At 47.1% G+C, this 21,274-nt stretch overlaps 1 protein-coding gene and 1 long non-coding RNA gene across 4 annotated transcripts in view; one reads left to right on the forward strand and one right to left on the reverse strand.

The window, feature by feature from the left end:
- The window catches only part of LOC138363871 (uncharacterized), a 47,881-nt gene extending 43,054 nt beyond the window's left edge, over positions 1-4,827 (reverse strand). For both annotated transcript variants that reach the window (XR_011228188.1, XR_011228187.1), the window contains exon 1: positions 4,608-4,827. This is a non-coding gene — a long non-coding RNA (uncharacterized lncRNA). The remainder of the gene's footprint in view (positions 1-4,607) is intronic.
- The window catches only part of LOC123772867 (gastric triacylglycerol lipase), a 44,592-nt gene extending 23,535 nt beyond the window's left edge, over positions 1-21,057 (forward strand). The window contains exons 6-9 of one of the 2 annotated variants that reach the window (XM_045766229.2): positions 1,724-1,882; positions 4,392-4,476; positions 9,618-9,760; positions 19,377-21,057. In XM_045766229.2, the coding sequence (XP_045622185.2) occupies positions 1,724-1,882; positions 4,392-4,476; positions 9,618-9,760; positions 19,377-19,526 (537 nt within the window). In that variant the 3' untranslated portion in view covers positions 19,527-21,057. The remainder of the gene's footprint in view (positions 1-1,723; positions 1,883-4,391; positions 4,477-9,617; positions 9,761-19,376) is intronic. The other variant, XM_069323325.1, reaches the window with a different exon arrangement.
- Positions 21,058-21,274: the final 217 nt, after the last annotated feature.

The following is a 21,274-nucleotide window of genomic DNA, read 5'->3' on the forward strand; positions in this document are numbered from 1 at the left end:
ACCGCTTAAGGGTGCTTCCCTTTGGCCTGAATCTGGCTCCTGATGTTTTCACCAGATTGGCTTGAGTCGGTTATTTTGAGTTTGTGTTCTAGCCTAACTTAATGACTGGTTGGTTTGGGCCCCCAGTTAGTCCGCATGTCAGCTAGCCAGGGATCTGGTTCCTTCCAACTTGCTAGGTTCGGGTTCCAGGTGAACTGGCAGAAGTCCCAGTTAGTTCTGTCCCAGGTTCAGACTTGGCTGGGCCTCATGTGGGGGGCTCTCTTGGTCAGCGTTCTGCTCCTGTCCTCTGGCAGCTTTGCTTTGGCAGCACTGCCATTGCCTACTTATGTTAAGGCAGCCCCGGGCAATTCAGTGGTTTTATGGGGGCCTAAACTTTGCCTGCATGGTTTTTCTACTAAGCAGGGTTCTTCTGGAACTGTTCTGCCCCTTTCACCACTGTCGTGCTCATTGGGTTCGAACCCAGATAGCCTTTTGTTGGTTGCTGTGTTGCTGGCTTCCTCTTTGGGCTTTTCAGGGTTCAGTTCCTTGGCACCTTCCTCCCTCCCTAACTTGGGAGGGAGGAAGGACACAGACACTCCCTAACTTATGGACACGTCAGCTCAGGGTTGGGGCTTCGTGACCAGCCCTCACCGAGCCGACCAGGATCATCTGCTTTATGGCCCAGTGGGTACTGGAAGCTCTGCTTCCCCCCCCACTCCATCCCTCAACTTGTGGGGGTTACTGCTAACAAGCTTCTGCTGCTTTCGAGAGAATCATTTGTTTACATTGTTGGCCAAGTTCATTTGACAGTTTTGAGGTTTCAGTCTTTGAACCCAGCAGTGGTCTTTATTGGTTCATTGACTTTCCAAACACATTCCTGGTGGAGTGGCAGAGTGTTACTTGTACTCTGTTAAGGCACCAGGTTCTGGTGCTGGTCCTCAGTAGTCCAAACAGAACTCCACAGATGTGACCTAGTAGTTGAGTCATCTCAGCAAAATAGCTTCAGAGAGCCACCGGGGCTCACCCAGAAAGTGACATTTCATTACATTCAACACAGGGTTTATGCCCTGCCTACTAGCCTCGCTGTACCTGATACATTGTAGTTTAACTATTCTTCTTTTGAATTCTTTATTGAATCTGGCCTTAAATAAAGTTGTGGATGACAACTTCTCAAGAAAATTGGAAGAAGTTGTGGATGCAAGTTGTGTGTGTGTACACTCAATTGATTTTGTGGAGATTGAGCTTCAATTCCTGGGTCCCAACTCTTGAAGTCCAACTTCAATTCTCTTTATCAATTTATAATTACTTAGAAAATAACTTACTGTTGAAAAGTTTGCAGTTGTCAAATCATCTCCACAATATCTTCCCTTAGTGCATTCCACTTATTGACCACTTGTGTAGTGTATTAGTATTTCCTTGTAGTTCATCTCATTTGCATTTCTAGCTTCCACCTATGTCCTCTCATCCTAATTTATCTTAATTTTAGAGGCTGTCCTTGTCTACGTTGTCTATTCCGTCAGTATCTCGTGTGTTGTAATCAGATCTCCTCTGTTTCTTCTCTCCTCCTTGATAATGAGATCCAATTCCCTCAGCCTATCCTCATAGCATAATTCTCTTAGTACTGATACTAATCTTGCTACAAACCTCTATATTTTTTCAATTTTAGTTTTATGTTTTGAGAAAAATTAATCTTATTTCAAAGAACATTATAATGAGAAACTAAAATTTAACATTTCTATTCTAGGAGCTCTTGGAATTACTTGGAGACTACGAATTTCTTCCACATAACGAAAATTTCATCAAGTGGACAGAATACATTTGTGACAGTTTTGAATATGAAGAAATCATGTGCATGAATGCAGTATTTTTCTTGACAGGATATGATGCTGCTCAAATAAATATGGTGTGTACAGTATATGGAAAAATGTTTATTTAAATTTTCCTTTCATAATTTGTGTATTGTAAATTGAGAGAAAATCTGTGCAGTTAAACCAAGTACTATATTAATTTAAGTACAGTAGTCTTTATGCGAGTTTGTCTAGCTATCAAGTGGTACACTTATACCGATCTTCTGTGGATACTCTGGTTTTAAACATATCCATCAAGCCTTTCCTTTCAGCTAATGCCCATGTTCATCTAGAAGTACTTAGGTACTCAGGAGTTAGCATGCTGTGGGGTTGCATCCTGGGCGAGGTCAGTAATTCGACCTGGGGGGGGGTGGCTTCTATATATATGCATAACGAGTATGAATACACCCTGGCTGCCTGTCCCTTGACACAATGAGTTATTTTCTGGGAGGGTCTCCAATGTGGCTCCCTCTTGCTAGCTGCTCTAGATAGCTCCACACCTATCAAATTGCATCAGGCCCTTGTAAATAATTAATAACCTGGAGATTGGAGGCCAAAACCTGGTCCTCTTACAGAGGTACAAAGAGCAGAGGATACTAGATCACTCGAGGAAATATCCACCAGAAAAGTAGAACGAGACAACAGACAGCAGTAAGGTGAAAGTAAACAAAATGGAAAATGAGATACCCAACAGTTAAGTGGTTTGACCACTAGTTCTACCTCTCCACCAGAAGACAAAAAGGCATGGAAGCAAATAGACACTAATGAGAGCCAGGAGTGCATACACAAGAATCAGGATCTTCTATCTTGAGGTTATCTTGAGATGATTTCAGGGCTTTTTAGTGTCCCTGCGGCCCGGTCCTCGACCAGGTCTCCACCCCCAGGAAGCAGCCTGTGACAGCTGACTAACACCAGGTACCTATTTTACTGCTAGGTAACAGGGGGCATAGGGTGAAAGAAACTCTGCCCATTGTTTCTCGCCGGCACCTGGAATCGAACCCAGGACCACAGGATCACAAGTCCAGCGTGCTGTCCGCTCTGCCGACCGGCTCCCAGAATGGTGGCAGTTTGGAAATGCCATTGCAGCAAAAGCAAAACTAAGCTGTTGCACGTCCATATATGGAGGAAAACAATGGTACAAGACCATGTGATCAGACTGTATGAACAGGGAACAATTTTGAGAATGACAAAGAAATGTCATTCAACAAGGGGGTTCCAGAACTTCTACAAACCAGAACCAGACTGGTCTCCTGGTTGATTGGGTTCTGGGAGTTCTTCTACTCCCCAAGTCCGGCCCGAGGCCAGGCTTGACTTGTGAGAGTTTGGTCCACTAGGATGTTGCTTGGAGCGGCCCACATACCCACCACAGCCCGGTTGGTCCGGCACTCCTTGGAGGAATAAATCTAGTTTCCTCTTGAAGATGTCCACGGTTGTTCTGGCAATATTTCTTCAAGTAGAGGGTGACAACATATGACCAAAAACAACAATAGACATAATTGAAATTAATGAAGAAGAGGTTAAATGGCACCTGGAGAAACGATGTAACAAAAGCGGCAGGACCAGACCAGATATCACCATGGTTACTGAAGGAAGCTGCAGGTATCTTGTGTTACTCATTTACTATAGTGTTCAATACTTCACTAGAAGTGGGAGAGCTACTAGAAATCTGGGTAAAGGCAAATGCAATTCTAATGTTCAAGAAAGACACAAAGCACTTAAGTTAATTGCTGACTGTATGCCTCTGTTCACCCAGCAGTGACTGGCTACCTGGTTGTTAAACTATTCGTGGATTGTATTCCAGGAAACTAGTGGGTAAAGCTTACCATAAGCTATGGGAAGGGAAAGCTCTCAGCCTGATAACAAGAATTTGCAGTCATCTGTTCTTGTGCCCACCTGTGTAAAAAAAAAAAAAAAAAAAAAAAAAATAACACACACACACACAAAACTGCAGATCGTCCAGAAGAGCACCAAGCTGCAAACCCTGAACACGGGAAAACGAAACTTGTAGGGTGGCAGCTGCCTGGCAAGCTTAGAAAGAACAAGCCCATAGAATAGAAGAGAACACTATGGAAGCAAATGATGCAAATGGCCTCGTCAACTTGGCTTGAAGTTTGCCCACAGCTGGCAGATCAGAACACTACTGGTCGAACCCTCCGCCACAGCATGAGTAACAGAATGACTTAAGAAGCCGGCTGTAGGCAGGAGCTGGGTCACCTGGTAGTGGTGATCAGTATTAATGAGTTTGGAGCTGCTTTGAGTGAATTATTGTTGTGTGAATTATTTGTGGAGTTGTTTTTACGGTTTTGTTTTATGTGAACCCTCCAGTTGTCCATAAAACTTCCCTGACTTTTCTGGATGCTTTCCCGGTGTGGTGGCACATTGTCACTTGCTCTCTGTGCCACTGTGTCAGCCAAGTTGTGTCTCTGGTAGGTCGAACGGAACTTCCTCGACGATGTGACCCATTGGCATAGAGCAATCTCAGTAAGATAGCTTCAGGGAGTCACTGGGGTCTCCTCTAGGAATAAATATCACTAATAATACTTAATATCTGAATATTCTTTGCAGACTTGGCTACCTGTAATATTCGGTCACACTCCTGAGGGAACATCTATACGAACTCTGGCTCATTATGCTCAAGAAATATTGAATGGTCAGTATTGAAGAGGAAGCCTTTTAAACATTAATCTTTTCAGTCCCAAGTAGCATAAAATATTTTTGCCCCTTCCCAGTGCAAAACTGAGATTTCAGACAATATATATACAAATATTTTATAATACTTACCATTCTATGAAAGTACAAAGCTTTCTTAGCTTTCTGTCTCGGCATTTTCCTCTCTACAATGGGACCTTGATTTGACAAACCTCATTAAAGTGAATCTCAAGTTGCAGTGCCCACTTTCCAGGTTGGGTTTCTTCACTGAACAAGTATTTGGAGATTCTGAGAAGCAGTGAAGTGCCGATTTGCTTAGGAAGCTCGGCCAGAGTTCACAGACCTGCGGGAACGTTCATCATATGACAAGTTGAAATTATAATATCATTTGATGAACTCACTCCATATATGAAATATTAGGGCATGAATAGAAACTCTTAATATGGCTCCAATCCTGCTTTTAATAATTTTCGTAGATGGCCACATTAGAAGAAAGAATTAGGAGCCTTGAGAAAGCGATTGTACATATTTAACTCTTACACTACTTGTAACTTGACAATCCTGTGGTGTGCAGAAAAAATTACTCCCAATTATTTTTTCTAGTATTGTTAGAATTCCCCAATAGTGGGAAACTAAAAAAAAAAATGTATGCAACTTTGGCTGTGATGGAGTAGGAAGTGTAGTAATTTATGGGCATTGAGTGAGTAAATGCTCAGCGACACTTGCACCAGCGGCTTGTGTGGTGGTAGTTGCCACAAATATAATTTTACATAATTATTTAAATGTCTGAATAGCTTTTATCTAGCTTTCTGTGGAGAGCCCCCTCCAGCTCCCTGTAGCTATACAAAGCTGATATGTATGTATTAGACAATGGCATCAGTCAAATCGAATGGAGTTCTTGCCTAGCGGGGACCACGAGCCAGAACCTGGCCCCCCTCAGAGAAACAAGAAGCAATGGCCTATAGAAACCCCCTTCCCATGTGGTTCAAAGCATTCGGTGTCTGCCATCTACTGAGTTAGGCACCCAGAAAGGTAGGCATCCCAAAGCAGACCCCAACTTGTGAAACAGTACTACCTAAAACCGAACTGCTTAGCAGAACTCCCCAATCTGAAGACAAGCAAACAAGCATGACGTCACACCCACCACCGTGCCGCCTGTCTGCGCAGCTCCCCCCTCCCCGGGAGGGGGAAAGGGAAGCCCCAGACCCCGTACTGGCTATCCACTCTTGGTTCAGAAGCCGAATGTCAAAAAAAACAGAGGGAGGGAGGGTTGTTGGGGAGCCTCTGAGACTATACCAGAAAATGGAGTTTCATTACATTCAATGCTGGTTTTCTATGGAGAGCCCTTCCGGCTCCCTGGAGCTACCTAACCAATTACAAGTAAAAGAGGGATTTACCAGGGAGCCTGCTGCCACTCGCTCCTCAACACGAAGTCGAGACAACTAGCTGCAACCCGTGACCCAAAGCGACACAAGCCCGCCTAGGGCCAGGAACAATAAGTAACAGGCAGCCAGGACCCCTGTTCGACCAGACGAAGGCCCGGAACTCAATGCCCCACATCCTCCTCAAACCAGCCCAAAGACAGTTCGAGAAGGGAAAACAAGCGCAAGATCAAAGCCAAATGCCCACGGGCGCAGAAATCCTCGGCAACCAAAGATGCCAAAATGGTAGGAACCTGCACGTGCAACTGCACAAGGCCAATATCATGAGGAAGCATAAGGGTGAACAAGCCCGCATTAAGGCACTCTGACTCGCCTTCCCCAGGTAAACCTGCAGAATGGTACAAGTTTCCCCGCCAGCTGGACGGCCGAGCGGACAGCACACTGGACGTGTGATCCTGTGGTCCCGGGTTCGATCCCAGGCGCCGGGGAGAAACAATGGGCAGAGTTTTTTTCACCCTATGCCCCTGTTACCTAGCAGTAAAATAGGTACCTGGGTGTTAGTCAGCTGTCACGGGCTGCTTCCTGGGGGGTGGAGGCCTGGTCGAGGACCGGGCCGCGGGGATACTAAAGCCCCGAAATCATCTCAAGATAACCTCAAGATCTCAAGATAGCCACTCCTCTCCATCACGCTCGCAGTATGGTTTTGGAGTTTGTAGGCATGTGGCATGTATTAAGGGGATTCAGATTTCTCCAGGCTCTGTGTTCTGGCTCCATTTGCACTGTTCCCTTATGGTTCACCGTCTCAACCAGGGTAGTTTGCTTCACGTAGCTCTTCTACTGGGTTATTGGGTTGGCTCGCCATGCTGTTCATGAAACAGCATGCCCCATGGGAGTGTCCAGCATCCTCACAACCAGTTCCTTCCCATCTCCACCAAGTGGACCATCAATGCTACCTCCTTCCTGTGGCTTTGCAAGATGTCTGGGTGCCTGGATGTGGATTTGGCTATAGAACTCCCCCCAACAATGTATTTAAACAATCAAATTTTTATGAAACTAGTGCTAGCTTATTCACCCTATCTCCCTTCTTCATTAGGGGGAAGAAAAAGGCAGACCACTGTTAGCTGGCTACTCCATCAGTTCTCTGCTGATGGTAGTGTGTCAGGTTGCTCTATCGCTCTGGTCCTGGTGATTTTTGGCTTGATGCCGTTTGCTTCTAAAACTGTTCCTTACACATGTGTGTATTCACTTAGTTGTGCTTGCGGGGGTTGAGCTCTGCTCTTTTGGCCCACCTCTCAACTGTTACTAACTATTAACCCCTTCCACACCTCCCTCCCCAGGAAGCAGCCCATAACAGCTGTAACTCCCAGGTACCTATTTACTGCTAGATAACAGGGGCATCAGAGTGAATGAATCTCTGCCCATTGTTTCTCACCGGTGCTGGGAATCGAACCCGGGCCACAGGATTACATGTCCAGTGTCCTGTACACACAGCCATCGGCGCCCCCAGCCAGACGTTAAAGAGTGCTTGGAGAAGCATGTGCTCAGGGTTCTCTTCCCTGTGCACTTCCCAGCCCCTTGTGCTGCTAGGGCTATCTTCCCTGGAGTGTTTGAGAGATGCTTCCTTAGAGGAGGTCCTTGCTTGTTGTGGCAGTTGCTTTGGTTAGTCTGGTGTTTAGCTTCTGTCTTTCCTGGATCAGGAGCAGCTTGGTTGGTGGGGGTGCACTGGTTTTAAGCTTGCTGCACTTCAATGCACTAAATCAGCTTATCTGCCACCTTAACTAGGCTGTGTTGGCTTATACATAACTTTCTGAAAGTACTGTACCGGCATGGTGTCTCAGTGCCTGGGTGTGCTGTTGGATGGTCTCCTGCGGGCCCTGGGAATCTTCCAACAGGTCTAGTGGTCATGGATGCCCCCTCCAAACCTACTCTCACTTCATGAGAGTTGGAGGGTTGAACATTGCCAGTGCCACATGGTGCTATTCATTCCGTCTACCTCCACTATGCTGCATTTTTGGGTCAGTGATGCCATTGAATCTGAATCATGTGGGTGTGTTCCAATCATGTTACTCTTCTTACTAGCCCTCCTGATGAAGTTTGGGCTTATCAAGCAGCGCCTACCCTTCATCTTAGGTTTTCCGTCTTGTGGTCTAGGTTGTATGCCTAGGTGGCCTAGTATAATTTGATGCCCCAGAGCTGCCCAGCTTGGTGTTTAGGGATTTGGAAGTATTGGTTAACTCAATCTTAGCTCTGTCTGCACCTCCTCTTCCCTCTCTGGGGAGCCCTTCCTCTATTCCTTTTCCCATGCTTCTGGCTCGGAAGCAGCCGAGGGTTTCGGGGGTTGGGGCATGGTTTAGCTTGGGATATGGTTTGGTTTTCTCCGGGAGTTGCCACTTACAATTCTGGCATGTAGGCAGTTGAGTCTGTTGGTCCCCACCGAGTCTTCTGGGTCTTCTTACCAGTCAACCCATTCTTCCTTTGGAGGCTCTTCCCTGGACTCTACTTTTGCATCAAGAGTGTGGGTGTGGATGATGGCTCTGCTTCAGGGCCTTCTGCTGTGGCTTCTGGGACTAGGCCATAGTCAAAATTGGGCCCTTGGGTCCTTTTGTGGTCCCTTGTGTCTTCCCCAGAGGGGTCTTCTTTTGCAGGAGGGGGTGTTGTATTCCCCTCCAACCTGTACGAGTTGAATTTGCATGTGGCTTCCTCCAGAGTTCACTTATGGGTGCCTTTGAGCTCACCACAGGCATCCTTCCAGAGATTTTCCTCCTCTCTGGTTACCCTTTTGGAGGCTAGGAAGGCCTTATTTATGCATCGCCTGCATGACCTGGTTTATGCCTTGCCAATGGACCCAGCTTCCTATGAGTTTGGGTCCTCTTCCTCACATTTGGTGCATTGCAAGGTTCCTGTCATATCCTGGCTAGCAGACAATCCTTTGTTTTTGCATCATTAGACCAATGCAACCACCAGCCTGATCATCATGACTGATGCAACTTAACAGATGGTACACTATTAGTGATAGTATCTACAATAATCCACCAGGGCTCACCCAGAAATTGAAGTTTCATTACATTCAATGCTGGTTTTTTGCCTAACAGTATATTATAAATGTAAACACCATTGTCCGTCATCCTTGGCTGCTTGTTTACCCGTCTCCAGCTAGGCTTGCCACGTAGGGCACTTGCACACGGTTCTAAAATGGTGCATCATCTTCAATAGTGGCGGCTCGCCCATAGGAGCTAGTGAGCTGCAGCCCGTCCTCTCAAGATTTCCTAACGTACCAGAGGACCTAAAACAGAAAACGGGATTATGTAAATTTTCATGCCGCTACCATTTTCTAGTATGACAATTTTTGGCCTGATGTAGAGTATATGTCAAAATGCGACATTCTGTTAGGAGGACGGGCTAGTATGACTCCAAGGTCACACTATAATAATAAGCAACTAACAAATGTGTCAAAGTCTTATTTGCAATATACTGTATTTATAATTGAATTTTGAAACTTTCATTAAAACGTGATAAAAATAGAGGTTTCATGCTGTACAATAGTGAAGCTTGAAGTTACAGTCTCTCCATTTTATTTTTCCATGAACCCCCATTGATCTTCAGGGTGCAGCTTAGGATCAAAGTCCAAGCATTTAGGCAAGAAATATGTCCACTGCTCACCATGTGTCTTAAAATTAGGGGTGTCCTGAACTCATGCAAATATTGCATGTATATATAATTCCAGTGAAGTGATAAATATCATTGTATGCTTGTATTTCAGGGCAATTTCAACATTATGACTTTGGGAAAACCGAGAATATGAGACGGTATAACCAGACAACCCCACCGCTTTATGATCTCAGTCGTGTCAATGTTCCAGTTGTCTTAATGTGGGGGAAAAATGACTTGTTGGCTGATCCGAAGGTTAGTTTGAAGCATTTTCTGGGGGGAGCCCCGTCGGCTCCCCGGAGCTTTACCGGCTGATATGCTAATGTCAGACTTTGGCATCAGTCATGTGTATGGAGTTCTAGGGCCTACCGGGGACCACGAGCCAGAACCTGGCCCCCTCAGAGAGGCAAGGGGAGCAATGGCCTATAGAAACCCCCGTGTGGTTGGAAGCATTCTATGTCTGCCATCGACCGGGTCAAGCATCCAGAAAGGTAAGCATTCCAAAACAAACCCCTATTCTGGTGAAAATTGCTACCTAAGCCGAACTAGTGAATAGAACTCTTCAACAGAAAACACGGAAACTAGTATGACGTCATACGTCACCGCGCCGCTGTCTGCGCAGCTCCCCCCTCCCCGGGAGGGGGAAGGGGGAGCCCCAGACCTCCCACGCCGGCTATCCACCCATCAGTTCTTCGGCTGATGCTATAGGCAATGGTTATGTGCTCCGGCTCCAGTGGTTGTTTCAGCACTGTACCTAGAGTGTGGTGTCTGTTTTCTAGGTGGTGCGTGAGCCGGGTGTGATTCTTCAGTACTCGGGCTGCATGCGCCTAGGGTTCCCTTCCCTAGGTGCCCTGTAAGTACTGCCCTTGGGGCTTGGGGCCACCTTCCACAAGTTCCTTGGGTCCTGCCCCTGCTTGGCCGTTTACCGCTTGGTTTTCGGCCGCTCTTTGTGTGCTCGGGTGTTCTGTCTCCCTTGTTCGCCTTAGAGTAAGGGGCAGTGTTTGCACTGGTGGGGCGCGGGGTACTGTGCAGCTTGTCTTTACCAATCATAGCGGCCGGCTCTGTTCCGCTTGGGTACGCTGTCCTCTTGCGGGGTTTTTCTTTTTCTTTTGTTTATATACCTGGTGGGGGGGTCTGCCTTCGTTCTTGCCCCTTGTGTCCCTTGTGTTCTGAGTATTTCTGGTGGTACCCCCTGCTAGGTCCCCGTGAGTGTACACGTCCCGGGGGTTCAGCTCTTAGAAAGTTGTTTGGTAGCTTGGGTGCCGGTTAGCAGTACCCTGCCTGGGATTACCTGAGCGCGAGTCCTCTTAAAGTAAACGCTCGGGACCCTGGGAAACCCCTGGGGGCGCGCGGGTCCGATGGATGTGACCCCAGAGCCCCCCCCTCGCTTCCAGCGAGTTTGAGGGTTGCTCTCACCTTTTGTCTCTGGGTGACTCTCTGTTTTGCCTCCGTCTGCTGCCTGTGGGGTCGGTGACACCTTCGACCCGGTGTCCTGCGAGTTTGGTTGCTCGTTGTGGCTCGGTTACCCAGTTGTGCTAACAAAGCGGGTGCGGGCAGCAGGGGCGTTGCACTTGAGCCTTGGTGGTGGCAACGTTCTCGTGGTTTCCTCCCCGGGAGCCCCGGGGCTGCCCCGTTGTATTTCGTTTTGGGACTTGGGGGTGTTGGTTGCTTCGGTTCCATCCACGCCCCCTTGTCTTTCCCCTGGTTCACCCTTCCTGCCTGTATCCGGTTCCTTACCGTCTGTAGGTTCAGGGCGGGGTGTTTGGTGGTGTTGAGACTCGGGCAGTCTCGGGGAATTCCCCTTCCGGGGTAGTGACGGGGGCATTTGGGCCTGTTCCTCCAGCCGTGTTGTATGAGTCTGCCAGTGGGCTCCCTTCCTTAGTGTTTTCACGGCTGCCCCGGTTTTCTGGTACGGCCGGGGCTTTGGGGGAACGGCTCGGCCCCGGGGCCTGTCGTGTAGGTTCCCGGGGCTGGGGAGGGGCTGACTTGGGGGGGCCTTGGCCCCGTTAGACCCCGTGGGGGGTTTTATCCCCCTCTCGGCGGGGCTTGTGGTTACGCGGAGTGGGGTCTTTCCTCCCCACTCGCCGTACGTGCTGTTGGACGTCGGCCCCTCCCCGGGCTCGGTTCCTTGGCCTTTGAGTCGGTTGGTTCCGTCCTGTGGGTGGATGTTTCCTCCCCCGCTTTTTGGGACGGTGTTTTTGTCATGTTTCTCCGTTCGATGGGGTTCTGCGTGACTTTTGATCTCGGGTGCGCCTGCGCCTTCGTGTGCCTTCGGGACTAGTGTTGGCTTCTGTGTTCTCGAGGGTACGGGAAGCTTTTTCGCTACTTCCCGCATTATTGGAACGTCTGTCGGCTCCTAGTACTTGTCGCCCTGTTGGGCTACTTGTCGCCCTGTTGGGCTACTTGTCGCCCTGTTGGGCTACTTGTCGCCCTGTTGGGCTACTTGTCGCCCTGTTGGGCTACTTGTCGCCCTGTTGGGCTACTTGTCGCCCTGTTGGGCTACTTGTCGCCCTGTTGGGCTACTTGTCGCCCTGTTGGGCTACTTGTCGCCCGGTTGGGCTACTTGTCGCCCGGTTGGGCTACTTGTCGCCCGTTTGGGTTCCCTTTTTTTGGGCTCTTTGCTTCTTTGGCCGGTTTTATTGTTCCTGCTTCCTCTTTTGGCTCTTTTTCTCGTGCAATAGTCCTGGCTGGCGCCTTCCCGCAGGGAGGGTGTGCGGTTCGGCCAGCGTGTTATGCGCATGCGCCGTGGAGTTTGTTTTGGTCTGGGCGATGGTTCAGTGCTGGGGTTTTGCGCCCTTTTTTGCTACAGTGCTTCGCCTCTCGTTCTTCTCCCTGGCTGCGGTATGTGCCCCTTTGCGCCAGGGGTGTCCTGGTTCCCAGTTGTGGGGAGGACACCGCGGTTTTCTGTGTCATGGGTGTGGGCCGCCTCCTTCGCCTCTCCCTGTTCTCCTGCGGGTCCGGCTCTGGCGTCTTCACCTGGCGGTGCTCCCAAGTTCTTCTGGGCACGTTTGAGTCGTGTCAAGTTCGAGCCACCATTCGCCAGGTGAGTTTCTGCGGTCTGGCGTCTTTGGGCCGGGCGCTGGATGCGGCGGTGTTCATATACCTGTCTTTATTTAGGTATAATTTTGTACGACTGAGACCGTTCGCACACCAGTGACTGTCCCTTTATCACCCCTTCCTGTCCCCCTCCTGTGCATGTCCAACCCATGCTGGAGTCGTTCAGGGGACCCTCCTTTTTTAATGTTGTGAGGTGTGGGGGTTGTAGGGTTGGTTCTGTACTCACCTGGTGAGGCTCCTGGCTGTGCTTGCAGGATTTGAGCTCTGGCTCTTGGGTCCCGCCTATCTGGTAGAACTTGCGGGATAGTACCAGTGGAGTGCAGTGGTGCTATTGGCACTTTTGGGGAACACTGTATTACCTTCAGTGGTCTGTGCTTGTTACACGACCTACTTGCGAGCATAAGCCTTCTTGCTGGTTCGTCCGTGGACTTCCAGGGCGCACTGGCCTGTTTTCGTATGGCAGTTCCGGCCCGTCCTGGTTGTGGGGGTATGTGGGCCGGTGGACTGCTCCTAGCAGCTGCCTGGTGGGCCATCCTCTGGCCGGTCTGGCCTGACCTTGGGCCGGGCTTGAGGTGTAAAAGAGCTCCCAGTACCTCATCCAGCAGGTATCGAGCGGGGTTTCTCCGCCGTCGGTCGCCTGGTGCAGGTTTCTGGGCCTGCAGGGTTTTGTCGTGTCTCCGTTGGCCCTGTCTGGGGTCTGCCTGCTCCGTTCTCTGCCTTTGCAGAGGGGAGTTGCTATTTACATGTTGCATGTTGCAGTGGTGCCTGTTGCTGCTGCTGCTGCACGTGAGCATTGGTACCGTGTTTCACGGTGGCGTGTCCTTGTTCCTGTGTCCGGTTGTGGAGTGGCGCTTTGCTGCCGTTTTGTGCCTGGGGTTTGCGTGGGGTTTTTGTCCCTGCCTGATTGTCCACCCCTGGTTGTTCTCCTGGTTTTTTTTTTTTTTGTGCTTCTGCTCTTTCTTCCTGCCTCTTCTGCAGCAGGAATGTTCTGCGTGTGTTCTTAGGCGTTGGTCAGCCTGTGTCCTGTGATGTGCTTCTTTGTCTCGGTCTGTTGCAGTTGTTCGTGCCCCTTGGTTCGGGTCCTGTTCTGGCGGCGACCCTTCCGCCTTCATTGGTTTTCCTAGCTTGCCCTGCCGGTTGTTGTTGTTTTATTTTTTTGGGGGGGTTCTTGCGATGTCTCGCGTCGGACCCGTCGTTTCTGAACTCCTGGCGGGCTTGCATGCTTCGGAGTTTTTCTGTTCGGCAGACGTTCCATCTCCTTGTGCCGCCTGGGTTTCGGTGGTCGCGCCCGAGATCTTCTCGCGGCTCCGCCTTTTTCCTGGGCTCGGGGGGGCCTTGTCGGGGCTGCTTATGTTCTGCCTCGTGGTCTCGCCTCCGGTTGGTGGTCGGGTGGCTTCGTGGTAGGTGTCCCACCTGCGTGCTTTCTTGGCGGCAGTATGGGGTATTTTGGCGGTCCTTCCTTTTCCTGTCCCTTCTTCGGTGGGTCCTTCTTGTTGGCTTGGTTTACTCTCGGCTTGGTTTTCTAGTGGGGGTTGGGGGCCGTCGTCTTGCCACATACTGTCGCCTCTTTTCGTGCGGCGCAGGCGGAGCCGCTTCAGCTTGCTTTCGGTCTTGGTGTTGCTTCTGCACCGTTAGTCAGCTGTCTTGTGCGTCATTTCACCTCCGGCCTGTTCGTGCGCCGCTTGCACCATCCTGGTCTCTGGTCAGCGTGCTCTGTCTTCTCCTCGGTTGGTAGTGCCCCTTCGGTTCCGGTGTGTTTTTTTGTCGGCTCTTTCCTTTGGGCCTTTGCCTCTGGGGGTCGGTTCGCTGTGTTTTCTTGCTCCTTCGGTTTTAGCGTTTTGGTTGTTTGATGGCAGCAGTCTCCATCTTTTCTGGCGCGGGGTGGGGCTGCTGCTTTCTGGAGGGGTCCAGGGTTTGTTGGTGCTTTGTTGGTCGGGCCGGGGGTGTGTCGTTTTTGTGTTCAGTGGCGGCCCTCTGCTGTTGTTTGCGTGCCACGGCATTTGGGTCCGGAGCGCGTTTTGCGTTGATCCGGTTCTGTTCTTCCCGGTTCGCGGGTGATGGTGTCCCGGGTGGTCAGCCGTGTTCTTGCGGCTAAGCTGCCTGTGTTCTTCCCTCATGCCTGTGGCGTTCGTGGCTTCGCTGCTCTCGCTGCCGTCTGGGCGACGTGGCCTTGCAGTCTTTCGGGCATGGATTTTTGGTGTTCGTGCAGGGGCCTTGCTGCTCGTGGTTCTCGTGTTGTTCCCGGGATTTTCGGGGCTGTGGCGCCTTGGGTTGGCGTTTGCTGCCGGTTGTCTCGCCTCCTTGGGGGGTGCGTGGTGTCCGCCTCCCGGTTTTGTCCCTTTGACCTTCCTCTGTGGGTAGTTAGCTCCGGGGAGCCGACGGGGCTCCCCCCAGAAAACCAGCGTTGAATGTAATGAAACGCCATTTTCTGGGTGAGACCCGGAGGCTCCCCGGCAACCCTCCCTCCCTCCGGTCGGCGTTTTTCGCGTGTTTTGACATCCAGCCTCAGAACTGATGGGTGGATAGCCGGCGTGGGAGGTCTGGGGCTCCCCCTTCCCCCTCCCGGGGAGGGGGGAGCTGCGCAGACAGCGGCGCGGTGACGTATGACGTCATACTAGTTTCCGTGTTTTCTGTTGAAGAGTTCTATTCACTAGTTCGGCTTAGGTAGCAATTTTCACCAGAATAGGGGTTTGTTTTGGAATGCTTACCTTTCTGGATGCTTGACCCGGTCGATGGCAGACATAGAATGCTTCCAACCACACGGGGGTTTCTATAGGCCATTGCTCCCCTTGCCTCTCTGAGGGGGCCAGGTTCTGGCTCGTGGTCCCCGGTAGGCCCTAGAACTCCATACACATGACTGATGCCAAAGTCTGACATTAGCATATCAGCCGGTAAAGCTCCGGGGAGCCTCCGGGTCTCACCCAGAAAATGGCGTTTCATTACATTCAACGCTGGTTTTTTACATGTGCGTAAAAATTATGTAGATGTAAACAAAAATTTTTTTTTTTTTTTACATGTACATGCTCTTTAATAAAAAGTTATTTGCACATGCCAGGTAGCTTTAATGACTCTCCACCTCCAGAGATTATTGTACTCGTCTAATTGTGCTTATGGGGGTTGGGCTTCTACTCTTTGGTTCCACCTCTCAACCATCAATCAACTGGTGTTCCTGAGCCTACTGGCCTCTATCATATCTACATTCAAAACTGTGTATGGAGTCAGCCTCCACCACATCACTGCCTAGTGCATTACATTTTTTAAATTCTCTGACACTGAAAAAGTTCTTTCTAATGTCTCTGTGGCCCATTTGAGTACTGTTTCCACCTGTGTCCCCTAGTACCACCTTTTCTAAATAATCTGTTTTTATCTACCCTATCAATTCTTTATTTACCCTGAGAATCTTATGTAGTGATCATGTGCCCCCCCTAACTTCTGTCTTCCGGGGATTTGAGGTTTAGTTTCCATAGCCTTTCCTCATAGCTCATGTACTAGTCTGGTGGCATACCTTTGAACCTTCTCCAAATTAGATACAAACTCCACACTGGTGCTGCATACTCCAGGATTGGTCTGACATGGGTGATACAAGGTTATAAAAGATCCTTTACAAATGTTTCAAAAAGGCAATTCTTATGTAAGCTAACCTGGCATATGACACTGTTGATATCCTCTTTATGTGAGCTTCATGGGACAGGTCTGGCATGATATCAAACCTCAGATCTTTCTCCCCGATTCTCGAAGTATTTCATCTCTCAAATGGTACCTTATCTTGCCTCCTGCTTCCTACACCTATTTTCATTACTTTACACATGCTCGAGTTAAACTGTAATAGCCATTTGTTGGACCATTTCTTCGGTTTGTTTGGGTTATCTTGTTAGCTTGTACTGTCCTCCTGTCTTAATTTTTCTCATAATTTTAGCATCATCAGTAAACATTGAGAAGAACAAGGCTATTTGCATTCATCAAAAACAAGATAGGTCCAAGTACAGAACCTTTTGGGACTCCACTAGTGACATCACAGCATTCTGTAGTCTCACCCCTTATAGTAACTTTCTGCTTTCTGTTGCTTATTTCTATCACAGAAAACCCTTCTCTACTGGAGTAGCCTACCAGTTACTCTTGCCTGTTTCTCAAACTTATGCACCAGCCTCTTATGGGGTTCTCTGTCAAAGGCTTTGGCAGTCCAAGAAAATCCAGTCTGCCCACTAAATCTTTCTTGCTTAATCTTTGTCACCTGGTTGTAGAATTCAACTAAACCTGTGAGGCAAGATTCGCCATCCCTGAACCCATATTGGTGTTACGTTACAAAGTCCCTTGCCTCCAGATGTGTTACTAGGTTTTCCTCACGAACTTTTCCATCACCTTGCATGGTATACAAGTTATGGACACAGGCTTGTAGTTCAGCACCTCATCCTTGTTGCCCTTTTGATATATTGGGACTTTCATACATTGTCTTTCATATTTCTGGTAGGTCTCTCGTTATACACCATGGAGAGAGGCAAGCAAAGTGCTTCTGCCCACTCTTATATCCATGGGGAGATCCTAATCAAGTCCACAGCTTTTCTTCCATCCAGATCCAACAGATCCAATGCCCAGATCCAATAGATACCTCCTAACCTCATTTCTGGTAATTTTGAAATTTTCCAAAGCTGCCTAGTTTATTGCTACCTCTCCTAGTTCAGGGACTTCTCAATCCACTTCTCCACAATTTCATGACTGAAGACGACCTTGAATCTCTTGTTGGGTACTTCACACACCTTGTCATGCTCTGTGTGAACAATGTTTGCTGATGACGCTAAGTTAATAGGGAAGATTAGAAACTTTGACTATTGTCATGCCTTTCAAGGCATGACGGTGAGACTGACCCAAGGTATTTTGTCCATTACCTGGACAAAATAAGTGTATGGAGCACCACTTGACAAGTGGAATTTAATGTGAACAAGTGCCATGTTATGAAAATATAGTCCTCGCAGAACCTACAAATTATGAGAGAAAATCTTTAAACAATTCTGATGATCTAGAGATGGTTCTCAGTAGAAAACCATCACCTGAGAACCACATAAAGAACATTGTGTGAGGGACCTATATTATGCTTTCCAATTGCAGAATTTCTTTTAAATGCACAGATGGCGAGATACTAAAGAAATTGTTCACGTTCTTTGCGAGACCAAAGCTGGAGCATGCAGTGGTTGTATGGTGCCCATATCTTAAGAAGCACAAAAACTGGAAAAGGTGCCAAGACATGCAACTAAATGGCTCCCAGAACTGAAAGATAAGAGCTACGAGGCATTAAATATGCCAAATCTAGAAGATAGAAGAAAAAGATGCGATATGATCACATCATACAAAACGGTAACGGGAATCGACAAAATTGATAGAGGAGAAATCCTGACATCTTTATTTATATATACAAGAGTTCTTATATTCTTGTACAGCCACTAGCACACAAATTCCCTTCAAGATTCTGAAGGGAATTGATAGGGTAGATAAAGACAGTCTATTTAACACAAGGGGAACACGCACCAGGGGACACAGGTGGAAACTGAGTGCCCAAATGAGCCACAGAGATATTAGAAAGAACTTTTTTAGTGTCAGAGTGGTTGACAAATGGAATGCATTAGGGGGTGATGTGGTGGAAGCTGACTCCATACACAGTTTCAAATGTAGATATGATAGAGCCCGATAGGCTCAGGAATCTGTACACCTGTTGATTGACGGTTGAGAGGTGGGACCAAAGAGCCAGAGCTCAACCCCCGCAAACACAACTAGGTGAGTACAAAGCATTTAGGGCAAGTTCTTAGTCCTAATATTCCCCAGAATGCAACTTGCCAAATCATTTAACAACCAGGTACCCATTTTACTGTTGGGTAAACAGAGGCTACTGTTAAAGACTTGGCACCCAGTAAATCCTCCCCGGCCAGGATACAAACCCAGGCTAAAGCGCTCATGAAATGCCAGGGGAGTGTCTTACCACTACGCCACGGGGACTGCCAAATCTAGAACTTCAAGTGCAAGAGATCATAGATTTAAGCTAACTAAACAAAGCTGGCAGAGTAATGTAAGAAAATTCACTTTCGCAAACAAAGTGTAAGGCCATTGGAACAAGTTAAGTAAGTGGAGGCCAAAACCGTCAGTAGTTTCAAAGCATTATACAGTATGACAGAGTGCTGGGAAGACAAGACACTACGAATGTAGCCCTCATCCTGTAACTACACTTAGGTATTTACTGTGATCACTCATTCCTATGGGGGCTTCCAACTTAACTTCCCTTATGTGCGACTCGTTCAAGGCAAGTATCGGATCAATTCTACCTGGTTCATCATCTGTACAGCGTGACAAGTAACTCACCACCTCCAGAGATTATTGTGAGGTGTGAAACAGTGACTCCACCTCCAGAGATTACTGCAAGATGCAATAATAATAATAAATTTAAAATTATACATATGAACAGTATACAGGAGTATAATAATGGTTAGAATATGTACATTTAATAGGGCCACTAATATGCAAAACATTTCAAGCATTGATTCTCCACAAGTGCCTGGTCGACGACCGGGCCGCGGGGACGCTAAGCCCCGGTAGCACCTCTAGGTAATCTCAAGGTAACCTCCACTTCCAGAGCTTACTGTAAGATTTAACGGTAACACTAGATATTGTGGAAGTGATTCCACCTCCAGACTACAGTGTGGTGTGCATCAGTGATTGCAGGAATTACTGTGAGGTGTGTGAAAGTGACTCCACTTCTAGAGTGACTCTCCAGAGTCAGTCATTTTGATAATGGATTTAAACTAATGAATTTGTTTATTTTTCCCCGCAGGATGTGGCTCTTCTCGCCGAGAAGTTACCCAATCTCTTGGTCAGCTATAAAGTTCCTCTGCCGAAATTTAATCACATTGATTTTATATGGGGCATTGATGCCGGCCGCTACGTGTATCGGGTCATTCTCAAGTATATGAAGCATTTGTAGCATTAAGTTGCAGTGTATTTTCTTCTTAAAGCTTCATTCACCACCACAAAATAATATATAATACAGTATGTTGTTCCAGTTTGAATACAGGTACTGTATATGCAAAAAATATTTGATATTTTAAATAATTTATATATTTGTTACTACAGTACAGTATAATTTTCTGTAATTTTTGGGATGTGGGGGTAGAATTTTTTTTTTTTTTTTTTACAGTTTACTTATTAAAATATTTATGTTCACAAATATGAGCTTTTTTGTGCAAGCTCAGGATAGTTTTATGAGTACTTATTACTCACATTTTCTTACACGAGAACATTATTGCACATGTTAGACATAATGGGAGAGAGATGGTGTTTGTGCAGTCACGGCACAATGTAAGAACATCAAATGCTGAGAAACTACCGATGCAGAGGAGTTACAATAACGTGGCTGAAAAATGTTGACCAAACCACACACCAAGTTTAAGAGACGATGAAACGGTCCGTCCTGGACCATTATATCAAGTCATTAACAAGTCGATTATCACAGTCTACTTGATAATGGTCCAGGACAGACCGAAACATTGTCGTCTCTTCAACTTATAGTGTGTGGTTTGGTCAACAAACTACCGATGCTGTGTGATGGGGTTGAAGCCACATCCCTCGACTCCTCAGGCACATACACACTACCGACTCAACCATGAGGAACCACGAACCATTTTCTCAGGCCTAGTCCTATTTATTGCTGCTTGTATTTTGCCATTCGATAATAGTTTAGCATGCAGCTTTAGAACTAAACATTGTGTTAACAATATGGATGGCAATTCTTTGCCTTTATAAATATGATCTTAGTATCTTCATATTAGAAAATGTGCCACTCGAGTCCTAAGGGTTATATAGTGTGTGATAACGTCTACCAATAAACCAAAGTTTGCGCTACAGTATTAGTTCATCGAGCTATCCATAGAGATGGCTTCATTCTCCACTCACAATTGGAGATTTCAGGTACAATTCCTGGGGCAGGACAGAAATGGTTGGGCATATTTCCTTTCACCTAATGCTTCTGTTCACCTAGCAGTAAACGGGTACCCTGGAGTTAGGCAACTGTTGTGGAGTTGCATCCTGGGGAGGGTCAGTAGTTTGACCTAGGGTGGGACCTTAATACAAGCCTAATAAATATACATATGTATATTTATACATTAAATATATGTATACCTAATGTATACATATGTATATGTATACATATTTAAATATGTATACATAATACATTTAAGTATCTATATACATATCTAAATATGTATACATAATACATTTAAGTATCTATATACATATCTAAATATGTATACATATTTATACATAGGCTTCCTGTCCTTAACAGGACTGGATTATTATTATCCTACCATTTATACTATAAGGCATATCCATGGGTATATTTTTTATAATTTCTGTTTATAAAAATTTGTTAAAAGTATGTTTTCATACTGAAATGACTTTGTCCACGTAGAGCAAATCCTGTTTTTATGTATGGGAAACAAAATAAAATTTATTCAGATTTTAAATTTATTATTTATGCTACTGTAAGTACAGTAATTACATGCTGTAAGTACAGTAATTATCAAAAGGAGGCACCAGGCCGGGGAGGCTATGTAGCACCATCAAATGTGCTGGATATTCAAAAGGCGCCAAATGTCGCTAAGAATGCCAATACGAGAACAAAAGCACAATGTAAATGATATCAAAGGTATCCGATTCACTAAGGATTCTATTGAG

Source organism: Procambarus clarkii, chromosome 12 (genome assembly GCF_040958095.1).
Source record: "Procambarus clarkii isolate CNS0578487 chromosome 12, FALCON_Pclarkii_2.0, whole genome shotgun sequence".
NCBI lineage: Eukaryota > Metazoa > Arthropoda > Malacostraca > Decapoda > Cambaridae > Procambarus > Procambarus clarkii.